This window comes from Watersipora subatra, chromosome 1, assembly GCF_963576615.1.
Source record: "Watersipora subatra chromosome 1, tzWatSuba1.1, whole genome shotgun sequence".
Taxonomy (NCBI): Eukaryota; Metazoa; Bryozoa; class Gymnolaemata; order Cheilostomatida; family Watersiporidae; genus Watersipora; species Watersipora subatra.
Window position 1 is genome coordinate 46,788,066 of NC_088708.1, and position 24,014 is coordinate 46,812,079.

Consider the following 24,014-nt stretch of genomic DNA (forward strand, 5'->3'; position numbering starts at 1 on the left):
GCCCATCGGTAGATCCTATCGGGGACGACAGTGACCCTCTCGGGCTACTGGACTCACCAGTCAAAATCGATTTTTGAGTGGCAGTAGTCTCACCAACCACCTCAGCCCTTTTCAGGGCTATCATTTCCATTTTAAGGGTTTTGTTCTGCGACGACAATGGTGGAAACTCGGTGTCGTACTTGTCCACTTTTTTTATTACAACTCGTTTGTTGGTCGGCGCAAGCCAGGTTTCGTAGGCCGAACATAGTATTTGGCTCATTGCCATAATTCGACAAGGTGTGATGGTTGAAATAAGTTGCTGCGTTCAAAATGATCTATTTTGCGGCTAACCACCTGATAAGGAAGTTGATAGTTGTAGAACTGCAGTCAGTAGCCGAAATTATGCCTTAAGCGAAGTCGTGGTATGCCTTCTATTTTGAATGATGACCGAATAATCAATTCAGCTCATTACTCAATTGGCAAGAACTAGGAAATTTAAAAAAGCACAAATAAACCTGATCATTCAAAATAATTGCATTATTTATTTAGGAGAATCTTTTGCTGCATTGCATTACAGCATGGAATGTTAACTGTGCCCACAATTAACGTAATATTTTATTTAAGATTATTGACATAATTTGTATTTTGTATCCCTTTTTTAGGGAAATTAGGGACCAAAATGCCTCAAGATTCTAGAAGGAATTGTTATCAAGAATCTTCGTATCACCCGCATCGTTTTCAAGAGGCTGACAAACTTGATAGTCAGTTCTTGGTGAGATCTAATTTGTGTTGATAAACATTCATTTGCCTTGTGATGAGTTTTTTAAAGTTTGAGGTAACTAATCTTGACACAAAACTAGTTCGATGAAGATTTGCACTTGTTCTTGGGAAAATTTCAGATAAACGATAACGGGTTGAGACGGGATGATCGGAATCAGACAGACCCTCGAGCTATTTGTAAGTGTTCTCGAGTTCTTCTATTTTAAAACTGCTTTTAGAATTTACGCTTCAGCTAATGATTAGCTTTGACTTTGAGCAAATGATTCCCTCTACTAGGAGCATATTTATAGACCAATCATTAAATGGCTGTGTAGCCAGAATTTTTTGTTGTGATACAACTGCTAACTCGTAAGCCATGATTCACTATGAAATGATAGTTATCTCCCCTATTCGTAGTCATGGAGGTTGGCATTGTCACTAGAGCCAAGGGGTCCTCGTACATTGAAGTTGGAAAGACCAAAGTTATTTGTGCTTGGTAAGTCGGTGTTAATCCTTCACTGTCAGATAGCTATTGCTCCTTCTGCTACAGTAGGTGCTCCTACCATGTAAATAATCCATTCCAGGAACGTTTACGTTAGAGAGAATTTATGTTATAAGAACAGTAAAATACATGGAAATTGCCTAATCCATTCTAAGATCTTTGCAAACTCACCCCTTTGACCATGCAAATTGACTTAACCCTTTTCATTTGTGGGCTGCACCGTAACTGCAGAGATCTTGGTTTGCATCGACAGCTTTTCTCCTTTTTCTGGTCAATCTCACTGGTTTTATAGACCATGATTGTGGTAATTTTACAATAAGTTGATGGGGAGTGCACATCTTCGACATTCATTTACAATAATTAGCTTATTTTCTCTAAACAGCAAAGTCTACTCTGTACAGTAAAACTAATAACAAATATTTTATACAGGTATAAAAAAACCAAAATAATTCACAGAAAGTGGTACTACTTGTTCGTCGTCTATCTGTACCCAGGGGTCAAGGTTAAGATAAAAGAGAACTTTCGACGATACTCCAACTCGTGACATTCGGATTGGTGGACTGACGAAGTAACACCTGCACCAATCGATTGCCTTTGTATCAGGCCTGTATTCCCTGGTTGCAAGTTGGGGTGGCAAATGTTAGGCGACTATTTGTCTATTTTTTCTAAACAACAGTCTATTCTTCAAAGTCAAGCTAATAACAAGTATTTTATAAGACAACAATAAAGCAAAACAACAAAACATTTTTACTAAAAAACAATACTACCCGTTCATCATCACCTGTTTCCAATGGTCAGGGTTAGTATAAAGAGAACTTTTGACGATACTGCAACTCGTGACATTCCGATTGGTAAACCAACGCTGTAACACCTGCACCAATCAATCGCCTTTAGTTTTAAGAACAATTGCGCAGTGATCCTATTCTTTGTTTTGTCGACACATCTGATGATTGATCATGACGAAGTAGAATGTCGCAAAAGTTGTGTATATAATAGATATAACATTGTATGCACGTCATTTTTTTCGCAAGTATGGTGAGATAGATTAACATTCAAATCAGATTTGAGAACTTGCCCGACTTGACACTTTACGTTATATGAAATTTTTTAAATTGCCTGAAGCAAAAATTTCTTATAATTTATTTACGTTATTTGGAGTATATGTTATAGGTGTACATTATAGGAGCATCTACTGTACTTCTACATGACGCAGCATTTTATTTCATTTAAAATTTCACTTTAGCTGATTGCCTCTCTGAGTCCAGACTAATTTGCATTGTTTTCAGCAGCGTGAGGTCAATTTAAGGTCAGGTACCATACCTGTTACCTTGAGCGGCCTTGCTGTGAGTTGGGGTTATTACAATAAGAATATTATCATCCTGTTTATTGTTGACCAAGTGCTAGAAAGTGTTTAGAAAGGATTTTTACTTAACCATCAATTTCAAGCAGGAGACAGGAGCTTTTAGAATGTGATTTGACAAAGATAAAGCTTAGCTGCGCATTTGGATAGGGTAGCTAACTTTATTATTGCACAGGGCAGACAAATCCATATTTAAAATAATGACGTGGGAAGGGTTTAAGCAATGCTCTGCAGAAAAGTTCTTAATTTGTTTCTCAACTGACTTTTATTTTTAGTTAGCAATAACTGAAACGTCGTAGCATCTGCATATGTGGCACTAAGATTAAATGGATAACCTGGACAGTGTGACATTCTGGAAGATGATCAGCTCAGCGTTTATATACAGTAGTTGTAGTATTAAAATGTGATCAGCTTTATATATTGCAAACATTTGTCAATTCTGACTTGATGACTGGCTATATAGGTAGATCACAAGTGATGTGAATAGGTCATAAGTGATATGGGAAAGTCACAGGTTTTTTTTGGTAGATCAGGGGTGCTTTGATAGATCACTGGTTATATGGGTAGATTACAGATGATATGGGAAGATCACAGCTGATGAGGGTAGATTACATGTGATGTGGGTAGATCGCAGGGATATGGGTAGATCACAGTTGAAATAGGTAGATCTCAAGCATAAATACAGTACACATGCAATTGTTACAATGACTGGCTTTTTCTGTGACCAAGAGCTGACTATAAAACATTGTTTTCATCTGTTTCTGCTTGTTTTTTTTACTCCAGTTCATTTTTTTGACACCTTGCTGTAGCTACAGTTTTCGTTCAGTGTGCCTAGTTGAATCAAATAGTTTATCTGCTCATGGCTTTGTGGCTCAGACGGTTGTGGGCATTTTTAATTACACATCTACTACACCAATGAAATGCTTTGTGAGTATATCTACGTAGATTATGATAGATACATTTCTGCTCTATCTCTCACACGCTTGACAGCCAAACCTTGCCATACAAAATTGATTAACAGTATTCCAACATTTTCTTGTTATGTCAAAGACAGCGTGTTGAAGCAAATACTCTGAAAAACCTGTTGGACGTTTTGAAATTAGTTTGAGAGTTTAACAACGTTGTTAAATTCTTGAAGTAATTGCATGTAGCAGTAGAATACATGTGTTCTCTGAAACTATGTAATAAAAATATCCAAGCCAAAACTATGTGTAAAAACTGAATTAATAACGGAGTTATAATTTTGAGACAACACAATAATAATTGCGTTTCTTTAACTTAGCTCCTTGGGAATAGAAGTGTAGGTTCAGTGGTAGAGTGAGTGATACAGAGTGTAGTTTAACTATGCTTGCATATTAAGTGTTGTCTTTCCTTACACATGTTCACGCTACGTGTTACGTTTGTCCTTGACATCGGAGGTTATTCTGGCCATAAGTGAAGTAAAATAAACTACGAGTAACAATACAATTTCTCTAGATCCAACCACAATAATACTGCATAAATATACAGAAGATGCTATTCCATCTTACACAAATACATTTTATATTAATTTGTTATAATTATTTTAAAGTTTGATTTATAATCTTTTAGTTAATTTACTTTTACGCATGAAACTAATGTTTCGAAAAGTTTTGTACATTGTATGTTGGAAGTTAATTACTTCTTATCTTGCCAAATATTTGCTGAATTTTTACATCGCATGTCGAAGCAACTTGTATGTAGAAAATCTATGATTGCAAGTTGAAGGTTTGATTCAACACAAGAATGACTAAAGCAAAGATGCTGTTAGCTTATTCCAGAATCGTAAAGATTTGCTTGAGTGTTCTCCTAAGTTGTTTGTAAAGTTGAAACTACATGTATAATCTCTCTTTGACTGAGAGGTGTTTAAATTGTGGAATGCTTATAAAGATGTGTGAGAAATGCTTACCGCTTTTCATTGACAAAGAATGGATGTGAAAGAGCTGATGAATTACAGTGCAATAGCCATTAGATGGCAGGCTATAGAGATATGTGTCTGCTAAGAACGGAAATTTTTGGTAGAAGAAATTACAAGTGCTACAAGTAAATAGCGAAATATGAAGGTTGTGGGGTAAATAAGAGGAGTTCGGTGAAGTTACATGTAACACGGTTTAGAATGACATTTAACATGTGTTAGGATGACATATAACATGTGTTAGGATGGCATGTAACATGTGTTAGGATGACATGTAAGATGTGTTAGGATGACATGTAGGATGTGTTAGGATGACATGTAAAATGTGTTAGGATGACATGTAAAATGTGTTAGGATGACATGTAGCATGTGTTAGGATGACATGTAACATGTGTTAGGATGACATGTAACATGTGTTAGGATGACATGTAACATGTGTTAGGATGACATTTAACATATATTAGGATGACATGTAACATGTGTTAGGATGACATGAAGCATGTGTTAGGATGACATGTAACATGTGTTAGGATGACATGTAACATGTGTTAGGATGACATTTAACATATATTAGGATGACATGTAACATGTGTTAGGATGACATGAAGCATGTGTTAGGATGACATGTAACATGTGTTAGGATGACATATAACATGTGTTAGGATGACATTTAACATATATTAGGATGCCATGTAACATGTGTTAGGATGACATGTAGCATGTGTTAGGATGACATGTAATATGTGTTAGGATGGCATGTAATATGTGTTAGGATGACATGTAGCATGTGTTAGGATGACATGTAATATGTGTTAGGATGGCATGTAATATGTGTTAGGATGGCATGTAACATATATTAGGATGACATGTAACATGTGTTAGGATGACATGAAGCATGTGTTAGGATGACATGTAACATGTGTTAGGATGACATGTAACATGTGTTAGGATGACATTTAACATATATTAGGATGACATGTAACATGTGTTAGGATGACATGAAGCATGTGTTAGGATGACATGTAACATGTGTTAGGATGACATGTAACATGTGTTAGGATGACATTTAACATATATTAGGATGCCATGTAACATGTGTTAGGATGACATGTAGCATGTGTTAGGATGACATGTAATATGTGTTAGGGTGCCATGTAATATGTGTTAGGATGGCATGTAATATGTGTTAGGATGGCATGTAACATGTGTTAGGATGACATGTAACATGTGTTAGGATGACATGATATATAGAAGATAAAAGTTTGTAAGGTGACACAGAATGCTCTATTGATACATGTAGTTATGGCCCCCGGCAGCTGCAGAGCAAAGACAGCAGTTTCTCTAAAGGTGTCCTCATGTGTGAAATGAAGTTCGCCAGCTTCGCCACTGATATTCACAAAACTGACCAATCAAATCTTCAGGAGCAAGAGATGTCAGCGATGCTTGTGGATGCTTTGAGTCCCTGTGTTTTGCTGGTAAGCAGTTATGTCACAGCAAAAAGATTATCCTTGGGTTTACTGGTAAGATAGTGGTTGTATACAGTCATGCCTGGAAATATGAGCTTTATGTCTCCAATGTTTATGCTAAACGTTGGAGATGATTGGTTCAGGTCAAGCTTACTTAGATTTAAAGGCTTTAAAATGATGAAAGATGATGGTGTTATTTGTTATTTTACTCACACGATTTTACTCTTTTCTGCCTGCACAAATTATTTGTGCACCGTGTATCCTCACGGAATGAGAGCTGATCTATAAGATAGAAAATTTTTAGCTAGCAGTAACTACAGGTAAAACACTACCTGCTATCACATTAACATTTATTAAATGTTAATGAATAAATGTTAATGTGTAAATTCCAACAAATAATGTCCGAAATTTTTGGAAACGTCGCCGATCATTTTTACAAATCGGTACTTATGTTTGTGGTGACCTTTCACTCAGTTTTTTCTTTGACATTCAAATAGTATTAAACAGCGCTCCATAGATTCATAAAAAGAATTGATAGTGGTAAAAAATTAGGAAAGGATTACTTTTATCATCAAGTAAGAAACCATAAAAGTACGCGTTGAAAGGTCTTTGGTTTATTTAAAAAAAGAGTAAATGAAGCCATTTGTTGATGAGTATGAGCTGATCTATCTATGAACATAGCATGCTCACCCATGAGTTGTTGAACAATGATGAGCACACACAGGACATGACCACCCACGATTTTCGGAGTGCATCTGAGTAATCTCTGCCTCTTTTATATAGGACAGGTTTCCAAAGGCTCAAGTGGATATCTACATAACAGTCCTGGAGGATGATGGCAGTGGTAAATAGCTCTACTTGACAATAATTTACCTGCATGCGTAATTACCTGCATGTGATTAACTTTTGCTCACATGTCCTCTTCACTCATCTACATCTAAAAGTAGCAAGGGTCAACATGTCTTGACCTTACCAGGATACTGGGCATAACATTTTCATGAAACTGCTGTTTGGTGCATATAAACTATTCAGCGGTGAAGGAAATAAGATAGAAATGGTTTGTCATTGTGTGCAAAGGTATAAATGTGATTGGTTGGTTATTTATTCTCACTGGCTTTTGAGGATTGCAACTCCAGTGATGATAGAAAGTTAGTTTTTACTGTTGTCAATCTATTTGGGCAATGTTCCAGGGAAACGATCTGGTAACAGCATGCTGCTGCGTGGAAGCCTTTCTGATAACAGCATGCTGTTACGCAGAAGCCTTTTTGTAAGGTCACCAAATTTCAGGTCATTTAAAACAACGGTTTTCTTGTAACTGTCGGAAATGTACATACATATTTGGCTGTCTCAAAGTACAACTACAGTTTTGACCGGTCATTTGGTGACGTGTAAAAGGGAGTTGGTTATTGTTTACTCTAAAAGACTCTGCTCCAGAAACTTTACTCCAAAAATGATCATGATTGGTTGAAGCGTATAGAAACTCTGGCTAGTATTTTGTAAGCGATTCTTTCTATACGCCATTCAGTGACTGGTTGATACTAGGTGTTTTTCTAGCCGTAGTCTAATATTCATGTTAGTTTGAACCAGTTTACAAAACTACTGATATTTCAAATGATCAGACATTTGGTTATACATAAAAAACTGTTTAATTAATATCATGTCGTTAACAGGTTGTTTCACCTGAATATTGTCCAACAAGTCCAAGCAATATCTCTTGTTGTTTACACAAGAATACTTTGTTTTAGCTTTTGCCTCATCTATAACTGCTGCTTCCTTAGCCTTGGCGGACGCTGGTATAGAGATGTTTACTCTGGCTATCGGAGCCAACTTGGTGAGACATCTTTGCTCTATCTTTATTCCAGTATTTTGTGTACAGGAGTTATCTTCCCACTTGTCACTTGTCCAGAACTGATTATTTATTTGCAAATTTTAGCATTAGCAGTATCCATATAAGGCTGATTTGTACTTTGTACTATGGGGCCATAATTTGCCCAGGTCTTGTTTACTGCGTGTGACTGAACATTCCCATTATATTTGCAGAAACAATTTGGTGACTTGACTCTGTTGGACCCAACAGCTGAGGAAGAAGCTATGGTAGGTTTGCATTGCAAATAAATGAGTTAACTGCTAGTTGGTGTGACATGAGCTACTATAAGTTGTAGCACTATCAATATAGAGCTCTGAATATTAATAATGATGATCAATTCAGCTTTGCAATTCCTACTGGTCTGGTACAAATATTAATGGAGCAGCTGTTTACGTATATTGGTCTCTGCAGACACAATTTTGTAATAATACATGCATAAAAGTTCAGATATACTCTTGTCATGCCTTCTCACCTTGTGGATTCAAGTAATAGTTAATAAGTAGGGTAATCAATAAATATGATAAATTGATAATAGAGCATGTTTGGATAAATTTATATATATGGCCACCAGTGAGTGTGAGAATGGCTCATCAATAAATTTATATATTATTATTATTTATATATAATATATTCGTATAAATAATTTTATTGATGCATCATTCTCACACTCACTGGTATCCATCTTGAATTCTACCTTTCACTTAATGAAAGCCAATCTATTCTACTTAAAACAATCCTACAGCTGTACTTGAAACAAATTTGTATAGAGGGCCTAAAAGCTTAGTGCTGTTTATATTTTATACTATAGTATATAAAATAAATATAGCATATATATACTATAGCTATATATATATAGCTATAGCATATATATACTATAGCTATATATATAGCTATAGTATATATATACTATAGCTATATAGATTGCTATAGCATATATACTATAACTATAAATATAGCTATAGTATATATATACTATAGCTATATAGATTGCTATAGCATATATATACTATAGCTATATTTGTAGCTATAGCATATATATACTATAGCTATATTTGTAGCTATAGCATATATATACTATAGTTATATATAACTATAGCATATACGGTATATACCAGGGATGGCCAAATGATTTTGGCCATGATCCGTTACAGCCAAATCTGACGCATTAAAGATTCACAACGAGCTGAAGATGTGCATTTTTATTTTTTACCATACATGAACATGCAATTAATTACGCACATCTTTAAACAAGGCCTCAAATACGATTTGAGAATTTTTGGCTTATATAAATAATTTGACTATAAATCAGTAAATGAATGTGCTGTAATAAATATGTCTAATATCAGTGATAAAAATGAGGAGTGTGGCTTTGACTTCACAATACTATCAAAGTGCGTTTTTTTGCTACTTCCAGCGACTCTTAAAGTTCATGAAGATGAGTATTTGTGAGTGTCTTATGATTGCTTTCTACAAAATTCATTGCTGAAAACAATGAATTTACAAAAATTCTAAGAAGGGCTTGTAAAAAATGTTTTTAAACCAAATTTTTAAAAAATATTCTAAAAAAATTTTTTGACAGGCAACTTGAAAGATCCACGAAAAAACTACAAAGATCCGAATCCGCTATTTGGCCATAGCTGGTATATACTAGAGCGATATATAATATATATATGATATATATTATATATAGCTTAGCTCAAGTTATTGCCTACATTCTGTCAACAAGTTGAACTAATTTTACAGAGAGCCGATCTTGGAGTCGATGCAGGCCAGATGACCCTAGCGTATATGTATGATTTGTCACAAGTGAGCATGATAACGCAGCAAGGCCATTCAGATGACCAAAAGATTAAACAGGTAGGACCATGAAGGCTGGTTTTTTCTGTCTGCTTGATTAGCAGCTATTTTCTGCTAGCATTTCGGTAAGAAGCACTATAACACCGTACGCCATGCAAAACTGTCTATTTTGGTTGTCAGTTCTACAAATTTTGTCATGTAAGGCATCTGTCACATGCTCACTGTTGTACTGGTAGGGAGTAAACATCAGCTGCGTATCGTACTAGCTATTAACAATAAAAGCAGTCAGCAAGCGTAACAGGCTTTTTGATACAGCCACAAAGCATCTCTGAACAGATCGTAGCTGCTCAACAACAACAGCCTGCAAGTACATGTAGGACAAGCTGGTGCTATCTAGAATAAGGGTTGTCTCCTCTGTTGAATGAAAGTTTTACCTTTAATAAATCTTTTGTTCATTTGCTTCTTTCAATTTATATTATCTTAAGTTGGTGGCCAGCCTCACATTTTGAATGTGTCTCAGTGAACGTCCTCGGAATTAATAAATCTGAAAACCCATTTGTCTCAGCACTTCATAGTGCCGGCTTTTCGCTTAACATTGTACATCCCCAATAAATCATTTTAAAAATAGTTATATCTGCTCAAACTTTTCTAGATGTTCTCGAAAAGGAATCCCATTGATAGCTTTGCATACTTGTACAACAGGTGTGACCAAGCCAAACGTTTCCATCTTTTATATGTGAATGGCGACTTCTGCGAACCATTCTTATGATTATGTATTCCGATTAATCTTTACTATATATAAGAGAAGTGTCCGTGTGTCTGAAGCCGCGCTAAGAGCATTAGAAAAAAAAGATTACCTTGTACAGGAATTGAACCCGGGGCATCAGATTTAAAAACAATTTACCACTAAACCACTCACGGAATAATTCTCCATATATTGACTACTGACTTATGGCGATGTCTCACAGTGCACAGAAAAATTACTAGTAAAAATTAACACTCATATAAATTATTTAATATGCAAGATAGCTTAACTGTCTAAAAATATTGAGCATCCAGAATAGATTCATACTAGTGTCTTGTGCTTCAGTATTTGATGAAATATCAATGGAAATATTTCCTGCTGTCACATAACAATTTTGCCTGCTCTCCAGGGTATGCTGGCTCTGATAGAGATGTGCAAGGAGGTGTATCCTCTCATGCAGCGATGTCTCTTCGCTTCTATCAAAAAGAAAACCTGACTCCGCAGCGATGTCATGAAGACTATCGTCATCAGCTATGAGCCTGTCGAGAGTGTCTCCCTCTCTCTCGCAATCTTTTACACAGCTGCAGAGAGTCCCTGTTCTTAATACCATATCTGTCAAACGAGCAACAGACTTATTGAACTTGGTGATTAAAATTAGCTGATATACAATGATATGTATTTCAATGCCCGCTGATAAAATACTTGCATTACAACTATACAACCACATAGTGTTCTGTTGATCGTTGAACAAAGATGAGACAGCTATTTTACTCCACCACTTCTATTTATAGTTGGTTGATATTAAGTGGAGCCACAGCTAACCATCTTATCATTACCCTTTTCTCCTGTTATTTCTCCTATTATTTACCCTTTTTATCAGCTATTCAATACTAACTAATTATATACATATAGCTAGCTATTCAATACTACGCTAACTAATAATATATACAGCTAGCTATACAACGTTGACTAAAATGATTTTTCATGTTTTTCCTTCAAAGATGGAAGGCGAATACAATTATGAATGGTAACATAGTGGAAATATTGTGCTGAGGACACTAGATGTTCCAAAACCTCTACGTCTAGTCACTAGTTTTACTACTGTACTCACTGTTTAATTGTCTTCTTATCATCCATCAACTTGACTCCATTGTGCGTAAGCCAATGCTTTCTCCAGAAATACTTCCAACTGAGATGTTGCGTGTGCACACCTTGCCTTTCCATGTGCCGGCTTACTTGTTGTTCTGTTACGAAAAATTTTGCAAAATTTACATTAGGGACCATAAAAACAGCAAATAACAAGTTTAAGTTTGTATGGTCATGGAAAATAAGGAGACAACTCCGAATAAAGTCCCCAATGACCTGAGAATATTTCACCTTTAGTATGATTCTGTAGAAGGTATGTAATTCCATAAAAATGTAACATTGGATTGCTCATTTTTAATATTTATAAGTTCAGACTATGGACTAGAACTGCCATACAAGAATACCGGTATGAGTTCATTTAGAACTTCAGGTAATGGTGAGATCACTGAAATGTAAGAATGCCTTCTAAAACAAATCCATTGATAATTGAGTGCATGAAAGGTTTAGTATAAACACTAGCAAGTGCACCATTAAACCAGCTATGATATGTCTGAAAATATGCAATTGCAAGGCCATGTGAAATCAGGATGCATATTCACTAAACACACATTGACCAAACGCACTTTCACGGAAAGCACTCTCACGAGACGCACTTTCACAAAACACAAATTCAAAAAAAAAACACACACGTGTAATAATATAAACACATACACAATTTTACAAGTACTCTTACTGTAGCAAGAACCTGTACAATAATAAAGTGCACATGGTACATCATATAAGTACTGCAAACAGAACTCACTGATCGTCTGTTTGAGTAATTGTATGCTGCTATTATTGACAACAGCTAGTTTGACAGTTTCCAGTGGATAGCGATCCAGATACAGCCGTATTGACTGGCCATGCTCGACAGCTATCTGAGAATTAACTTCTGCTAAAGTGGCATCCCCTGGTATATCAGACAGCACAGGGTCTTCCTATAAAGTTTTATAACAGTATTGTTAGCACTCTGCATAAACACGTGAATCAAACACTTTGATGTACAGTGGAACCTTGGTTTTCGAACACAATCCGTTCCAGAAAGTTGTTCGCCGAGTCATTCGCGATTCGAAACAATTTTTCCCATTAGAATCAATGTATGTAAACTTTAATCCATCCCAAGTCGAAAAAATAACTTGGGTAAAGTATTTTTATTAACATTTTAAGCCGTAAACTGTACTGCATACTACATACTATAAATAAAACCAGGTAGATATAGATCGTGTTTATTTTTAATAAAAAATTTTCTATCTGTGATGATGAAAAAAGAAAACAAGAAGTAAACATTTCGTATGTTTTGCTCTTAAAACATCGAAAACATCCTAGGTTAAGATACAATACCAAAAATTGCAGAAATCAATAATGAAACAGCAAAAAATGCAACAGATCAGTTACATCAAAAATCGAGTGAACAAAGAAAATATAAACAGCAATGGCACGATTACTTCACATCTTTGAAAGAGAATTCTCCCAAACAATTTAGGATAACTTGACTGGAGGAGTTGTCTCCCTAGCAAATCTCTTCGGTAAATGGACGTTGTCCCAGATGGTTCCATCCTTTTTGTAAAAAATTTATTAAGCATAACTCGCTTTTCATGCTGTTTCCGGAGCTGTTCCGAACGTTTAATTGCAATTAGCCTGTCTTGACAAACTGTTGTTTTTGTGGAGTTGTCTCCCCGCCGAGCAACACAACAGCTTGTCACAAGACATACTGCACCTGATGCATCAGCTGCACTTATAGGGAGTTGTTCTCTTCCAGCTATGTGGCTTGGTTGCGATGTTATGTCGGTCGCTTCATTGGTAATCATAAATTTTGCGCAAAGATTTATGTAGAAAAAAATGAGATTACAACGTTTAACCAGCGTCCAGTCTCTGCGGTAAACGTTAGTAGAACTTCAGAACTTTAGCAACAACAGTGACTAAACATGTCGTTATTTGTGCGCTCAGTCAGTTTTATTTCTATTTTTGTATCAGTCAGTTTTATTTGTTCTTATGGATCTTATTTTCAATTTATTTTATTCTTAAGTTCTACTAAAGTTTACGACAGAGACTGGTCTTTGGTTAAACGTTGTAATCCTTTTTAACATAAATTTTTGCGCGAAATCCGTTATGATTACCAATGGAGCGACCACCATAACATCGCAGCCAAGCCGCATAGACGGAAGAAAACAACTCCCTTTCAGGGCAGCTGATGCATCAGGTGCAGTACCTCTTGTGACAAGCTGTTGTGTTGCTCGCCCGCTCGACGGGGGGACAACTGCGCAAAAACAACAGTTTGTCAAAACAGGCTAAATTTCAATGTGCATGCTCCGGTTTGGTCAAGAACCGAATTTATGTTCGAGATCCAAGACGAACAAATCTCAAATGTTTTGGTCGAAAACCGAATTGGTTGAGAACCGAAGCATTCGAGAACCGAGGTTCCACTGTATTCACTTCTGTGTAATTTAGTGTTAATTCAAGAGGCCGATAGGAAGTGATTTTTTTATATTTTCATTTTAGCCATGAGACCAACTCGGCTATTCCTGAAATATGACATTCTAATAAAATCATGAGCTGATTTGGGTAAGTGAACACTCAGCTGATGAAGGTTGTCATATAATGATTGATACATATAGCTGAAATAGGACAAACAGAATCTATACAGACAAACCTCGGCCTAGAAAGACATCCAAAAGGTGAACATTATCGGCAAAAATTTGAGCATATATTTTTTTACATTTTACAACATACCTCTGAAATTGCTTGAAACTCTGATATTTAGAAATAAATTGTAAAAAATAACAAAACATATAAATTAGGTAAAGTTAAACTATATCCAGTATAACATAAGGTAAACAAAGCCAAGTAATTTTGTCCCCTACTCCTTGATCTAACCTATGCCTTGGAAGGCACCTATGGTAAACTAACAAAAAACATTGTTTACTAATAATTACTTTATTAATTTAATTAGTGTATATTATTTAGATTGTTACATTTAGCATTTTACATTGTTTTATATAATGCATTCATTTCAATTCTATGAGATTACTTGAAATTTTTAGTGCATTACAATGTATTCTTACAACAATATTTGTTGTGACTTTAAATGGTTTTGACACGGAAAACAAATATTAGAACACATTCACTTCATACGTCGAGGTTTGACTGAACTTAATTACATAGCCAAAATGTACTTTCTTGGAATGATATCGATAGGTTTCTTTTATAATACAACTATGGAAAAGATATAGTACACAATGCATACCAATCACACTTGAGTCATTGTTTGTTATCATATTACATTTAAACTTACTTAAAAAACTGACTGACCTTGCCCTCCTAGCGCACCTTATTTGTTGCGACAAAAATGAGGAAAAATGCTGCTATCTCGCTCATAATATTTATTACTAGTCTTGTTAAAAATGCTAAACTTACAGCAGAGAAACCTAAATTTGCTCTGAAACCTAAAAGTTAGTATTCTCTTCCAAGTTAATTTAAAGTTGAAGAGTTATACTTTGCTTCCTACCTAAAATAAACATCCAGAAAACCAATAATAAATTTGATACAGAGTTCGAGAGTAGAAGTGAAGCTTTTGAACATACATAACAACTTGAAACTGCTATTTTTAAGACGATGTAAACGAATTTAATATTAGCAGACAAATTCTCACCTTGATAATGTCACACAGAGAAGCTGTAACCATGCTGCAGATTTCAACGTGGGACAAGTTAGAAATATCAGAGTTATCCATGTTTTATTAAATTTTAAGCATCTTATTTGACAACGGTAGCTAGCTGTTAACTATAGCAGCTAGAAGTCCCTACAACAATTAACAACAGTTTAGCACTACTCAAAGAGCAGCATTTCCAAAATTTCCGGCATAAATAAACAAAAACATGGTGGTCTACGCCTTTCTACAAGCTCTTTCATTGTCTGCGCCATTTATCAAAAGAGTGATGCATAATGGGATTACAAAGCGAAAGCCTGTTGAAGTCAAGTCCTAATAATGTATTTTGTATATTATATTTTGCATATAATGCTATGAATATAATAGACAATACCAAAAGCTGTAACTACTGGTTAACTTTCACAAGTCAAAGATTAGAAGTGTTACAGTTTTCCTTAAAATTAGCATGGGGATATTTACTTGGACACTATAAGCTACGCAGTGATACCGCTAATAGTTTGGTACCTATATACCATTGTTACAACTTTTGTTTTAGTGGAGACACGGCGCCTTTGATGTTCGTCAATAGGCTACTTTCTACATACATGTACTAACAATTTACAACGATCTAACTACTTGTAAAGCTATCAATTGTGGACATCAGATAACACAGTTGAAGATGCCAAGCTATAATAAACGATTTTTACTTTAGCAACACAGCCTTCATGATATCATCAGTCGATAAAGGAAGAAGCCTTCATCCTTTATCGACCGATGACATAGAAAACTGCAGATACCAATGCTACTAAGCTGCTAGAAGGTTCAAAACTAATACTGATAGACTACGCTAACATCAACAACTAACTAAGGTGAGTCGCTGCTTTTAAAATACAACCATAGAATGTAAGATAGCACAACTGAAATGAATCTAGGCAAAACTATGCAGACAACTCTTGATACACATTCTCAATCTTATGATGAGCCAGGACGAAATAAAAAAACGCGCAGTTTCTCGAATGCGGTAGCGAGCCCACATGTTGTTCATAGCTTGGCAAATCACTCGGATTTCGCGACACCCTACCCGAGTCGGTGTTGTATAGGGAGATTTACGCCACCAACGGAGCCTATACAAACGCATCGAAAGTTCCAAACAAACATCGGCCACGCCTACTTTTATATAGAGTTACAATGGACTGCTCTTACCTGTCTTTGTTTATCAGTTAATAAAACTACTTTGGGTAACCTTAAAGCACTATCAAGTATACCACAAGAAAGCTCAGGTTTTGCTTTAACTCACATAGCAATTGTAAAAGTGAAAACTCTATATTTACAGGTTTTCTGCTACTTCATAGTAAATACCTCCTATTATCTGCACTAGAATGTCTTAGCTAAATTGTGTTTACTTGCAATTTCACAACTTTGGGCGACCAAACAAACAATTAAATGTATTCACAATGATAATTATATTTATAATACCATCACTTGCCAATTTTTTTGTTCATAAAACTTATAAACAGGCTTGTTTTATGCAAATTAATGGACAACCACAAATTTATTACGGACAATGATTTCAACTAAACGTGCAAGAAGTATGAGGTACAACATAAAAATTGAACAACTTTCCATTATAAAAACTGAATACTAAAAGGGCATATTATACTACATAGAAAATCTTTCATAGTAATGTTACAATAAAAATTATTAACTTTGAATAAACAAGTCAAAGAAGCTAAGCTGTACTAGTACTATAGTAAGGTACACCAACGTAGTATTTTGTGTGCAATGGCTGACTTACACATGTTTATAACATATATAAATATAATACTAGTCAACAAGAATGAGTACAGTAAAAATGGAGAAAGCATCAAATTTCAACAACACTTAATGATGAATATTCTGAGCTAGTGTTCGCATGGCCATGCTTTTGCTACCAAACTGCACTGACTGTGAGGTGGAGGTATGTTTTTTACTACATAAAATATGAAGTCTAACAATCACAAACTTCCTCACTAGTTTCTGCAATATAGGATGACAAGTGGGCAGCTCACATGGCATATCAATATTCTCCATGCATTTAGAAGCTATCAAAGTACCTATATGGTTGTTTTTAAGATGAGGTTCAAAGCTTCTCACGACAGACTCCCACTTTTTGAACAGAGCAAATGTGTCACCAGAAACTTCACACAAAGCATCCTCTTCAAAGTTTTTAAATTGCAGAAAACCAGACCTACAGTGCGGAACACCAGATGTGTTAGATAGGCTGGTGCAACAACCTTCACATACTTGCTTCAACTTTAGCAAACTCTGTAGACAATAGCCAGCAAGATAGTATAATGACTCTTCTTCTGCTGCGCTGATTTCCTCACGTGAAGCCAGAGGTACATCTATGAGCAAAGACTTGGCAGTTGGTACTTCTATGGTAGATGGCAATAAATCTCCGAAGTACTCTCGCTCATCTTCTACATAGTTAGAAGCTTTGGTCGGTTTGAGATACTGTGCCACAGTGATCAGTTTTAGAGCATAGTTAAATTCTCTGGCTGTTGGCACAGGAGTCCTACATCTTACCAAGCTGAAAAGGTTCTCGATACAGTCTTGTGCCAACCTGGAGGTGAGTAAGAACTCCATGTTGTCAAGCATGTCATCACAAATGTTGAGAATGGATCGTGTAGATAGGGGAATACCAGCCTGGACTGGCTTCCATGCATACTTGAATCCTATCCGCATTGACTGAACTATTTGTATGAAATCATCAAGAAATGAACGAGCATCAGCATAAGCGTCAAGTTTGTGTTTAGATAAAGCCATTACCGAATGTCGAGAGGACATCAAATCAAACCAATGGTCGACTGTGTCAATAAACCAAGCCGTTGTCAAATACTCCTCAGATCTACCTTCTTTACTAATGAGATACCTCAGAGCAGCACTAACAGACTTACTAACAAGATGCATGGCATTCGCCACATTCATCTTGCTGAAGTGTCCTGTAGACGAGACAGTTTTATCAGACAGATTGGGTGCTAAATTTAAGTCTTTACCAGACTATAATTCAAGAAGATCCAAAACATGGGCGAGTTTAATGCAGTTAGAATGAAGATTATGTTTTCTACAAATATCGTCAGCTATTGTAAAAACTTTATGAGTGGCAAATGCATTTCTTAAACTTTTAATAACATGAGGAACGTCAGCTAAGAAATGAAGTACATTATTACCAGACACAGGATGTGGAATACAGCTCACTAGTGAGTCCCTTTTGCTTTCTATACCAAACGTCTTCCACATCGCTTGGTTGCTTAACCCCATGTCTGAAGTAACAGCAACAACTTTCAGACCAATACCGCTTGCATGTGCTATGACATCAATAGTAAGAGAAACTAGACTGTCCAGGGAAATAGATTTACCAGTGAGATGGAATGCGACAACTTGTTTCCATCTTTCAGTAATTCCTGCAAAGATACAGCCAACACTTGGATTCGAAGTACATGTAATATTAGTGGTAAAACTGCAGACACAAAGAGGAAAGTAATAAATGAAATAAACAAGAAATTAACGTCACCAACCTCCAAGCATAACCGCTAAACCATGACTAGCAAGGCCACTATGGCCAGGTAACGTCACTTCTCCTATTACGGAGCTGTTGCTAGCATCATACTCAAGGGCTTCAGTAATCTCCATCTCATCCAACACAAGGCAACACTGTCGACCCCTCTCATCCATACTCGCAGCCTAAATCAAAGAAGCTTGTAAATGCAGTATAATCCGCAAAGACATCAGAATATAAAAAGAGCGGTTAACAAAACAAATGAGAAACATAAAGTTGAAAATAAACATAAGATAACTCTTAATTACACAAGCTCACCTTTTCCTTCATGTATTGAAAAACAGTTGTGAGAACTCCTGGCTCAAAGCAGATAGTTTGAAGGCGTCTTTGCAGTGTCCTAACAGACGGAAGAGGCATTCCTGAATCCAGAAGATGATTGTAACCTGTGTACCCACAAGTAAACCGCAATTTCAGCCCTTTCTTTATTGTATCGAGTTGCCATTGCAATCCTCTAGTGGAATGTTTTTGAAGAGCAACAAGTTGATCCATGTTAAACAACTTTTTGAGAGCCATTTCATGGGTTTGGAGTTTTTCTAAGGTAGCCCTATATTCTTGTTGGACCTGTAAAAAAATAAACAAGTGGCTACATTGTTGAAAATGTTCTTGATTACCACTACTGACCCTTACGAGTAATCGACTACGCAAGTTGATATTAAAATAATCAATAGCAACATTATAGATTTGCATGTTATCAAAGTGAAATCGATCACAATTCTCAACAAACATATTCATGCATATACATGTTAGGGTTTCAGAGAACTTAAATTTCCTCAAAATTACTTGTATAAAACTGTTCTATACCACTATGAGTCTGAACTGCTCTTACCTCAATGCATAATAGCGTAAATCAGCTTATGTTTTTAAAAATAATCTATATCAAATGATAGTTTTCGATATTTTTCCCTAATAACATACTTTCTCAAGCTTCTTCCGTAACATTCGTTCTATGCTCTCGATTTCGGATGTGATCAAAGTTGTAAGCTTACTTGTCGCTAGTTCTGATTCCAAGACATTCGGTGAATCAATTTCTAAAAATCCAAATATACCATATTAAAATAATGACAATTATAGTCACTTTTAAGATTTAAGTATCAGCAAATGGGAGCACTGTTACTCTCTGAACAGCGCATAAACTTGCAAATCAATATGAATAGAATGTGAGAAACGTTTGCCTGAGTGAATTGAAATTGTGCAGCAAGCAATTTATTATCATTGGCGATGAGGGATTGAATTCATTAGTAAATGCATGTATGTTAAACAGATATTTAAATCATACATATAACTTATACCTGAGCCCCCAAGTTTTACTGGCCACAACAACTGATAAGATAATTGCTGTACCGCTAATAGGAAAAATGTTATAGAAGTGAGCGTCAGTTAGGAAAGTTAGAGTGTGTAAGAAAGCTACATATATAAAGAATACAATTGTTAATCACACAGCAATTTTGTTCACATACCTCTATGTAGTCACCTGTTAAAAGCTACATTTAAATTAATAACTGAAACTGATTGTAATATAAAATTACTTTTGCAAAAATCTGTTGCACAGTTTGATATATCATAAGCAATAAACGAGAAACTGAATTGTATAGAAATTAATGACAAAAATTTCCTCACCCATATTTTGGCTTGTTCTGGAGAATGAAAAAGAGCTGTGGCTTGTGATTATAGTATTTTTTAAAGCAGTTTTTCTTTCAAAGACAGATGGCCACAGGTGGTGGCCTGTGAGTGAACAGAGTAGGAATGGCATCACTTGTCAGTCGACGTTTTTCCGTTTTAGTCAGTTTAAAACACTTTTCTTCAAAATGTCTCTATAAGTAAACAAAAAAGAGGAGAGGTAAGCAGGGGAAACAGTAATATGAATACTACTATTACTATTAGGCCTACTAAAAGGGCTACGACTATTACTATTCAACTTATTCTTAGATGCCTATACAACTTTTTCCAATACTTTTAACCAGTTATCTGTTAATGAATGCAACATACTATATGCTATTTTTATCAACTTCAATAATAACACAAATGCAAAGCAATACAACAAATAAGAAAACTTTGGTAATAATAATAAAACATGACAAAAACAATAGTGGTACTATACAAACAACTAAACTTATAAATAGCATTTATTATAATTGTAAAATGTATTCTATTTCTAACAACTAGCAGCAATAATTACAATGACAATAAGAATACCAATATGGTTTAAAAACCGATATACATGTACGTATATACGTATAACAAGATAATTCTAAATAATATTTTGACTAACTTCACAAAGTTTAGAAGAAGCAGTTGGCTGCAAAAGTTTTGGAATCCTTTTGCTACTTCCAGAATCCAACCTGTAATTTTCACATTGACACTGTTCAAATAAATAAAATAATAAAAAATGACTCCGTTCACATAGGTCTGACATGGCTATGAATAATAGTCTACTACTATCCTTAGCTTTCCTACTAATCAGTTCAATATTAAACTTATAGTAATATCTAAATCTATACAATTGCAAACACTAAAAACAACGTGAATCTTACCTGCCCACTTTAACAATCCGTGCATTTCTTCTTTCAGGATCTTTTGGGAATTGAAAAACCTGTAGACCTAACTCTGATCTGCCTGAGCATCCCACAGACCAACAATTAACCCTTGTGATGAAGATGCTGTTTAAATCACAATTAAATTTAAAATTATAAAAAATAAAGGGGAAATGTGTTGACGCAAATATCGAAATAACTCCACGCTGTCAGATGAACGGAACTTTGACTTTAGCCTAGTGTAAATCTAACTAACCACAGATAAGATGCTCGTGTTATACATGAAACAAATCAGAAAATTCTGACAATCTCTGTGGTATATAAAAAGGCTAAGAAAATAGTGATTTCGACTGTGTATAAGTCGTATTTCTAATTCGATACCTTAATTTTCAACAGAACTTTATATAGCAAAGCGAGTTTGTTTGGAACTATCGAAAACGACGTAACTCCAGTTGGTGTAACTCTCCCTATACGACACTGACCCGAGTAGGGTGTCGCGAGGTACCTCTCTTTACAACTCACCAAGTTGGGTATACTGTACATCTGAGTAGAACATAGAATTATAATCTTAAACTCATGTATACATGTAAAGCGATTTTTGTTGCCGAATTTTTAACTATTAATTTGAGATACTAGTTGAGGCCCTATTATTCACAGCATTTGTGTGGCAAGTGATGTCAATTGCCATTGATTTCGGCTTGGTGCTCTGCCTTAATAGCTATTCAAGTCTGGTTGATTGTTTGTGGGCTAAGAAGTGCAGGCCTGAGTGGAAGAGTGAAAGTGGATGCATCGGTTGACTTCCGGTAAAATACTGGTGGCGGATATCCAGTTATACCATTAGAGCTAATACGAATTGTTGTCATTTTGGCCTCTGAAATATCAAACTCCTTATAAGCAAAATTTCTAACAGGAGTAACAAATGAAAAGCCCAGAATGTATCCTATTCACTCATATACCTTTCCCTAGAAAGCTACTCACCAGAATGTATACATGAGTGCACAATTCCCCTCATATTATGTTATATCTAACGGTAATGATATCAATGGTAATGGTATCAATGAGAGTACGGGCTGTTGTAGTTAGCCAGAATCTCATACTGCAAAACTTAGCTTTACTATGTTGAAAAATATTTTTTAGCAACAGCACTGACTTGTCATCTGTATTTAACTTTTATTGGATATATTTCAGCTGCATCAAGTTGAGATTTCCTAATAACATAAAATGGATGTAAATACTTAATATGCTGATTGCAGTAGAAATAAGTGGCTCAGAAGAAAGAATTTATATAAAAAAATCTATACAAGAAAAGTAGAGGACCATGATTATCTACTTTACTATATTTTCTTGAACTCCTTCATTAGGTTCAATTGTCTGCATTGTCTACTCTCATCTCTCAGAGGGTACCCATAAAATAGAATGTTCAAAGAAAAGATACAAGAACACTATAAAAAGGTAGAAAGAAGGAGAAATCTCTGTTGGATTTTGGCAGTCTATCCCAAAACAGAAGCGTTTGCAGACAATGGATATGATGCGAAACCAGTCATATTTTCTTTGATACTCAGCTAACTACTATTGTATACTGGATGTCAGCTATATATTCAGTTTGCCTTTATGACTCTACTAGGTTCTAATAATATCCAGTTGTATTTTTAGAATGGGGTATGTTTTCTGTCATCTTGGAACTTTCCAAGCTCATTTTAAAGTCATGATATAAACCTGTATTACAATATGACTTATCATATTTTGTTATGCATTGATACCCAATTGTTACTGCCCTGCTTTAAATTTTCTATTATCCATATCTTTATATCAGTGCTATTATCCATATCTTTACAGCAGTGCTATTATCCATACCTTTACAGCAGTGCTATTATCCATATCTTTTTAGCAGTGCTATTATCCATATCTTTACAGCAGTGCTATTATCCATATCTTTACAGCAGTGCTATTATCCATATCTTTATAGCAGTGCTATTATCCATATCTTTACAGCAGTGCTATTATCCATATCTTTACAGCAGTGCTATTATCCATATCTTTATAGCAGTGCTATTATCTATATCTTTATAGCAGTGCTATTATCCATATCTTTACAGCAGTGCTATTATCCATATCTTTATAGCAGTGCTATTATCCATATCTTTACAGCAGTGCTATTATCCATATCTTTATAGCAGTGCTATTATCCATATCTTTACAGCAGTGCTATTATCCATATCTTTACAGCAGTGCTATTATCCATATCTTTATAGCAGTGCTATTATCTATATCTTTATAGCAGTGCTATTATCCATATCTTTACAGCAGTGCTATTATCCATATCTTTATAGCAGTGCTATTATCTATATCTTTATAGCAGTGCTATTATCCATATCTTTACAGCAGTGCTATTATCCATATCTTTACAGCAGTGCTATTATCCATATATTTTTATCAGTGCTATTATCCATATCTTTATATCAGTGCGCATGTTTGTCCTTCTTTAGTCACCTCCCTCAAGTACCTACTTTATTAGAAGCGCTTTATACATGTACATAACTCGATTTTTTAATCAGATAATCAAAGCTTGAAATTTTTCAACTTGTTGGCTTAGCCTTTTGTTGACTATTGCTTTCAAATCATGATAATCTATTGATCAAAATAACCTTGCGTCATAGTATGAACCTTGCGTTTCAATGTTGTAGCATTGAGTTAGATTGATACCAG

The 24,014-nt window shown here is 35.3% G+C and overlaps 2 protein-coding genes across 5 annotated transcripts; one reads left to right on the forward strand and one right to left on the reverse strand.

Annotated features, from left to right (window-relative positions):
• The first annotated feature begins 645 nt into the window (after positions 1 to 645).
• Positions 646 to 10,954, forward strand: LOC137400697 (exosome complex component MTR3-like). Of its 2 annotated transcripts, none has more exons than XM_068087041.1 (9): positions 646 to 751; positions 879 to 936; positions 1,156 to 1,234; positions 5,834 to 6,008; positions 6,783 to 6,843; positions 7,745 to 7,830; positions 8,040 to 8,097; positions 9,614 to 9,723; positions 10,818 to 10,954. In XM_068087041.1, the coding sequence occupies exons 1-9, from the start codon at positions 659 to 661 to the stop codon at positions 10,902 to 10,904; spliced, it is 807 nt and encodes a 268-aa protein (XP_067943142.1). In that variant the 5' UTR covers positions 646 to 658; the 3' UTR covers positions 10,905 to 10,954. The 2 variants fall into 2 exon arrangements, with proteins under 2 accessions (XP_067943142.1, XP_067943133.1); XM_068087032.1 differs by having other exon boundaries at positions 8,040 to 8,093; positions 9,610 to 9,723.
• On the reverse strand, positions 10,579 to 21,935 carry LOC137400714 (U11/U12 small nuclear ribonucleoprotein 25 kDa protein-like). Of its 3 annotated transcripts, none has more exons than XM_068087056.1 (5): positions 21,831 to 21,935; positions 15,183 to 15,332; positions 12,297 to 12,471; positions 11,520 to 11,652; positions 10,579 to 11,020 (listed from the first exon to the last, which is right to left on the reverse strand). In XM_068087056.1, exons 2-5 carry the CDS (start codon positions 15,261 to 15,263, stop codon positions 10,936 to 10,938), a joined length of 474 nt encoding a protein of 157 aa, XP_067943157.1. In that variant the 5' UTR covers positions 15,264 to 15,332; positions 21,831 to 21,935; the 3' UTR covers positions 10,579 to 10,935. The 3 variants fall into 3 exon arrangements, with proteins under 3 accessions (XP_067943157.1, XP_067943162.1, XP_067943151.1); XM_068087061.1 differs by lacking the exon at positions 21,831 to 21,935 and adding an exon at positions 21,690 to 21,714; XM_068087050.1 differs by lacking the exon at positions 21,831 to 21,935 and having other exon boundaries at positions 15,183 to 15,939.
• Between the last annotated feature and the right edge of the window lie 2,079 nt (positions 21,936 to 24,014).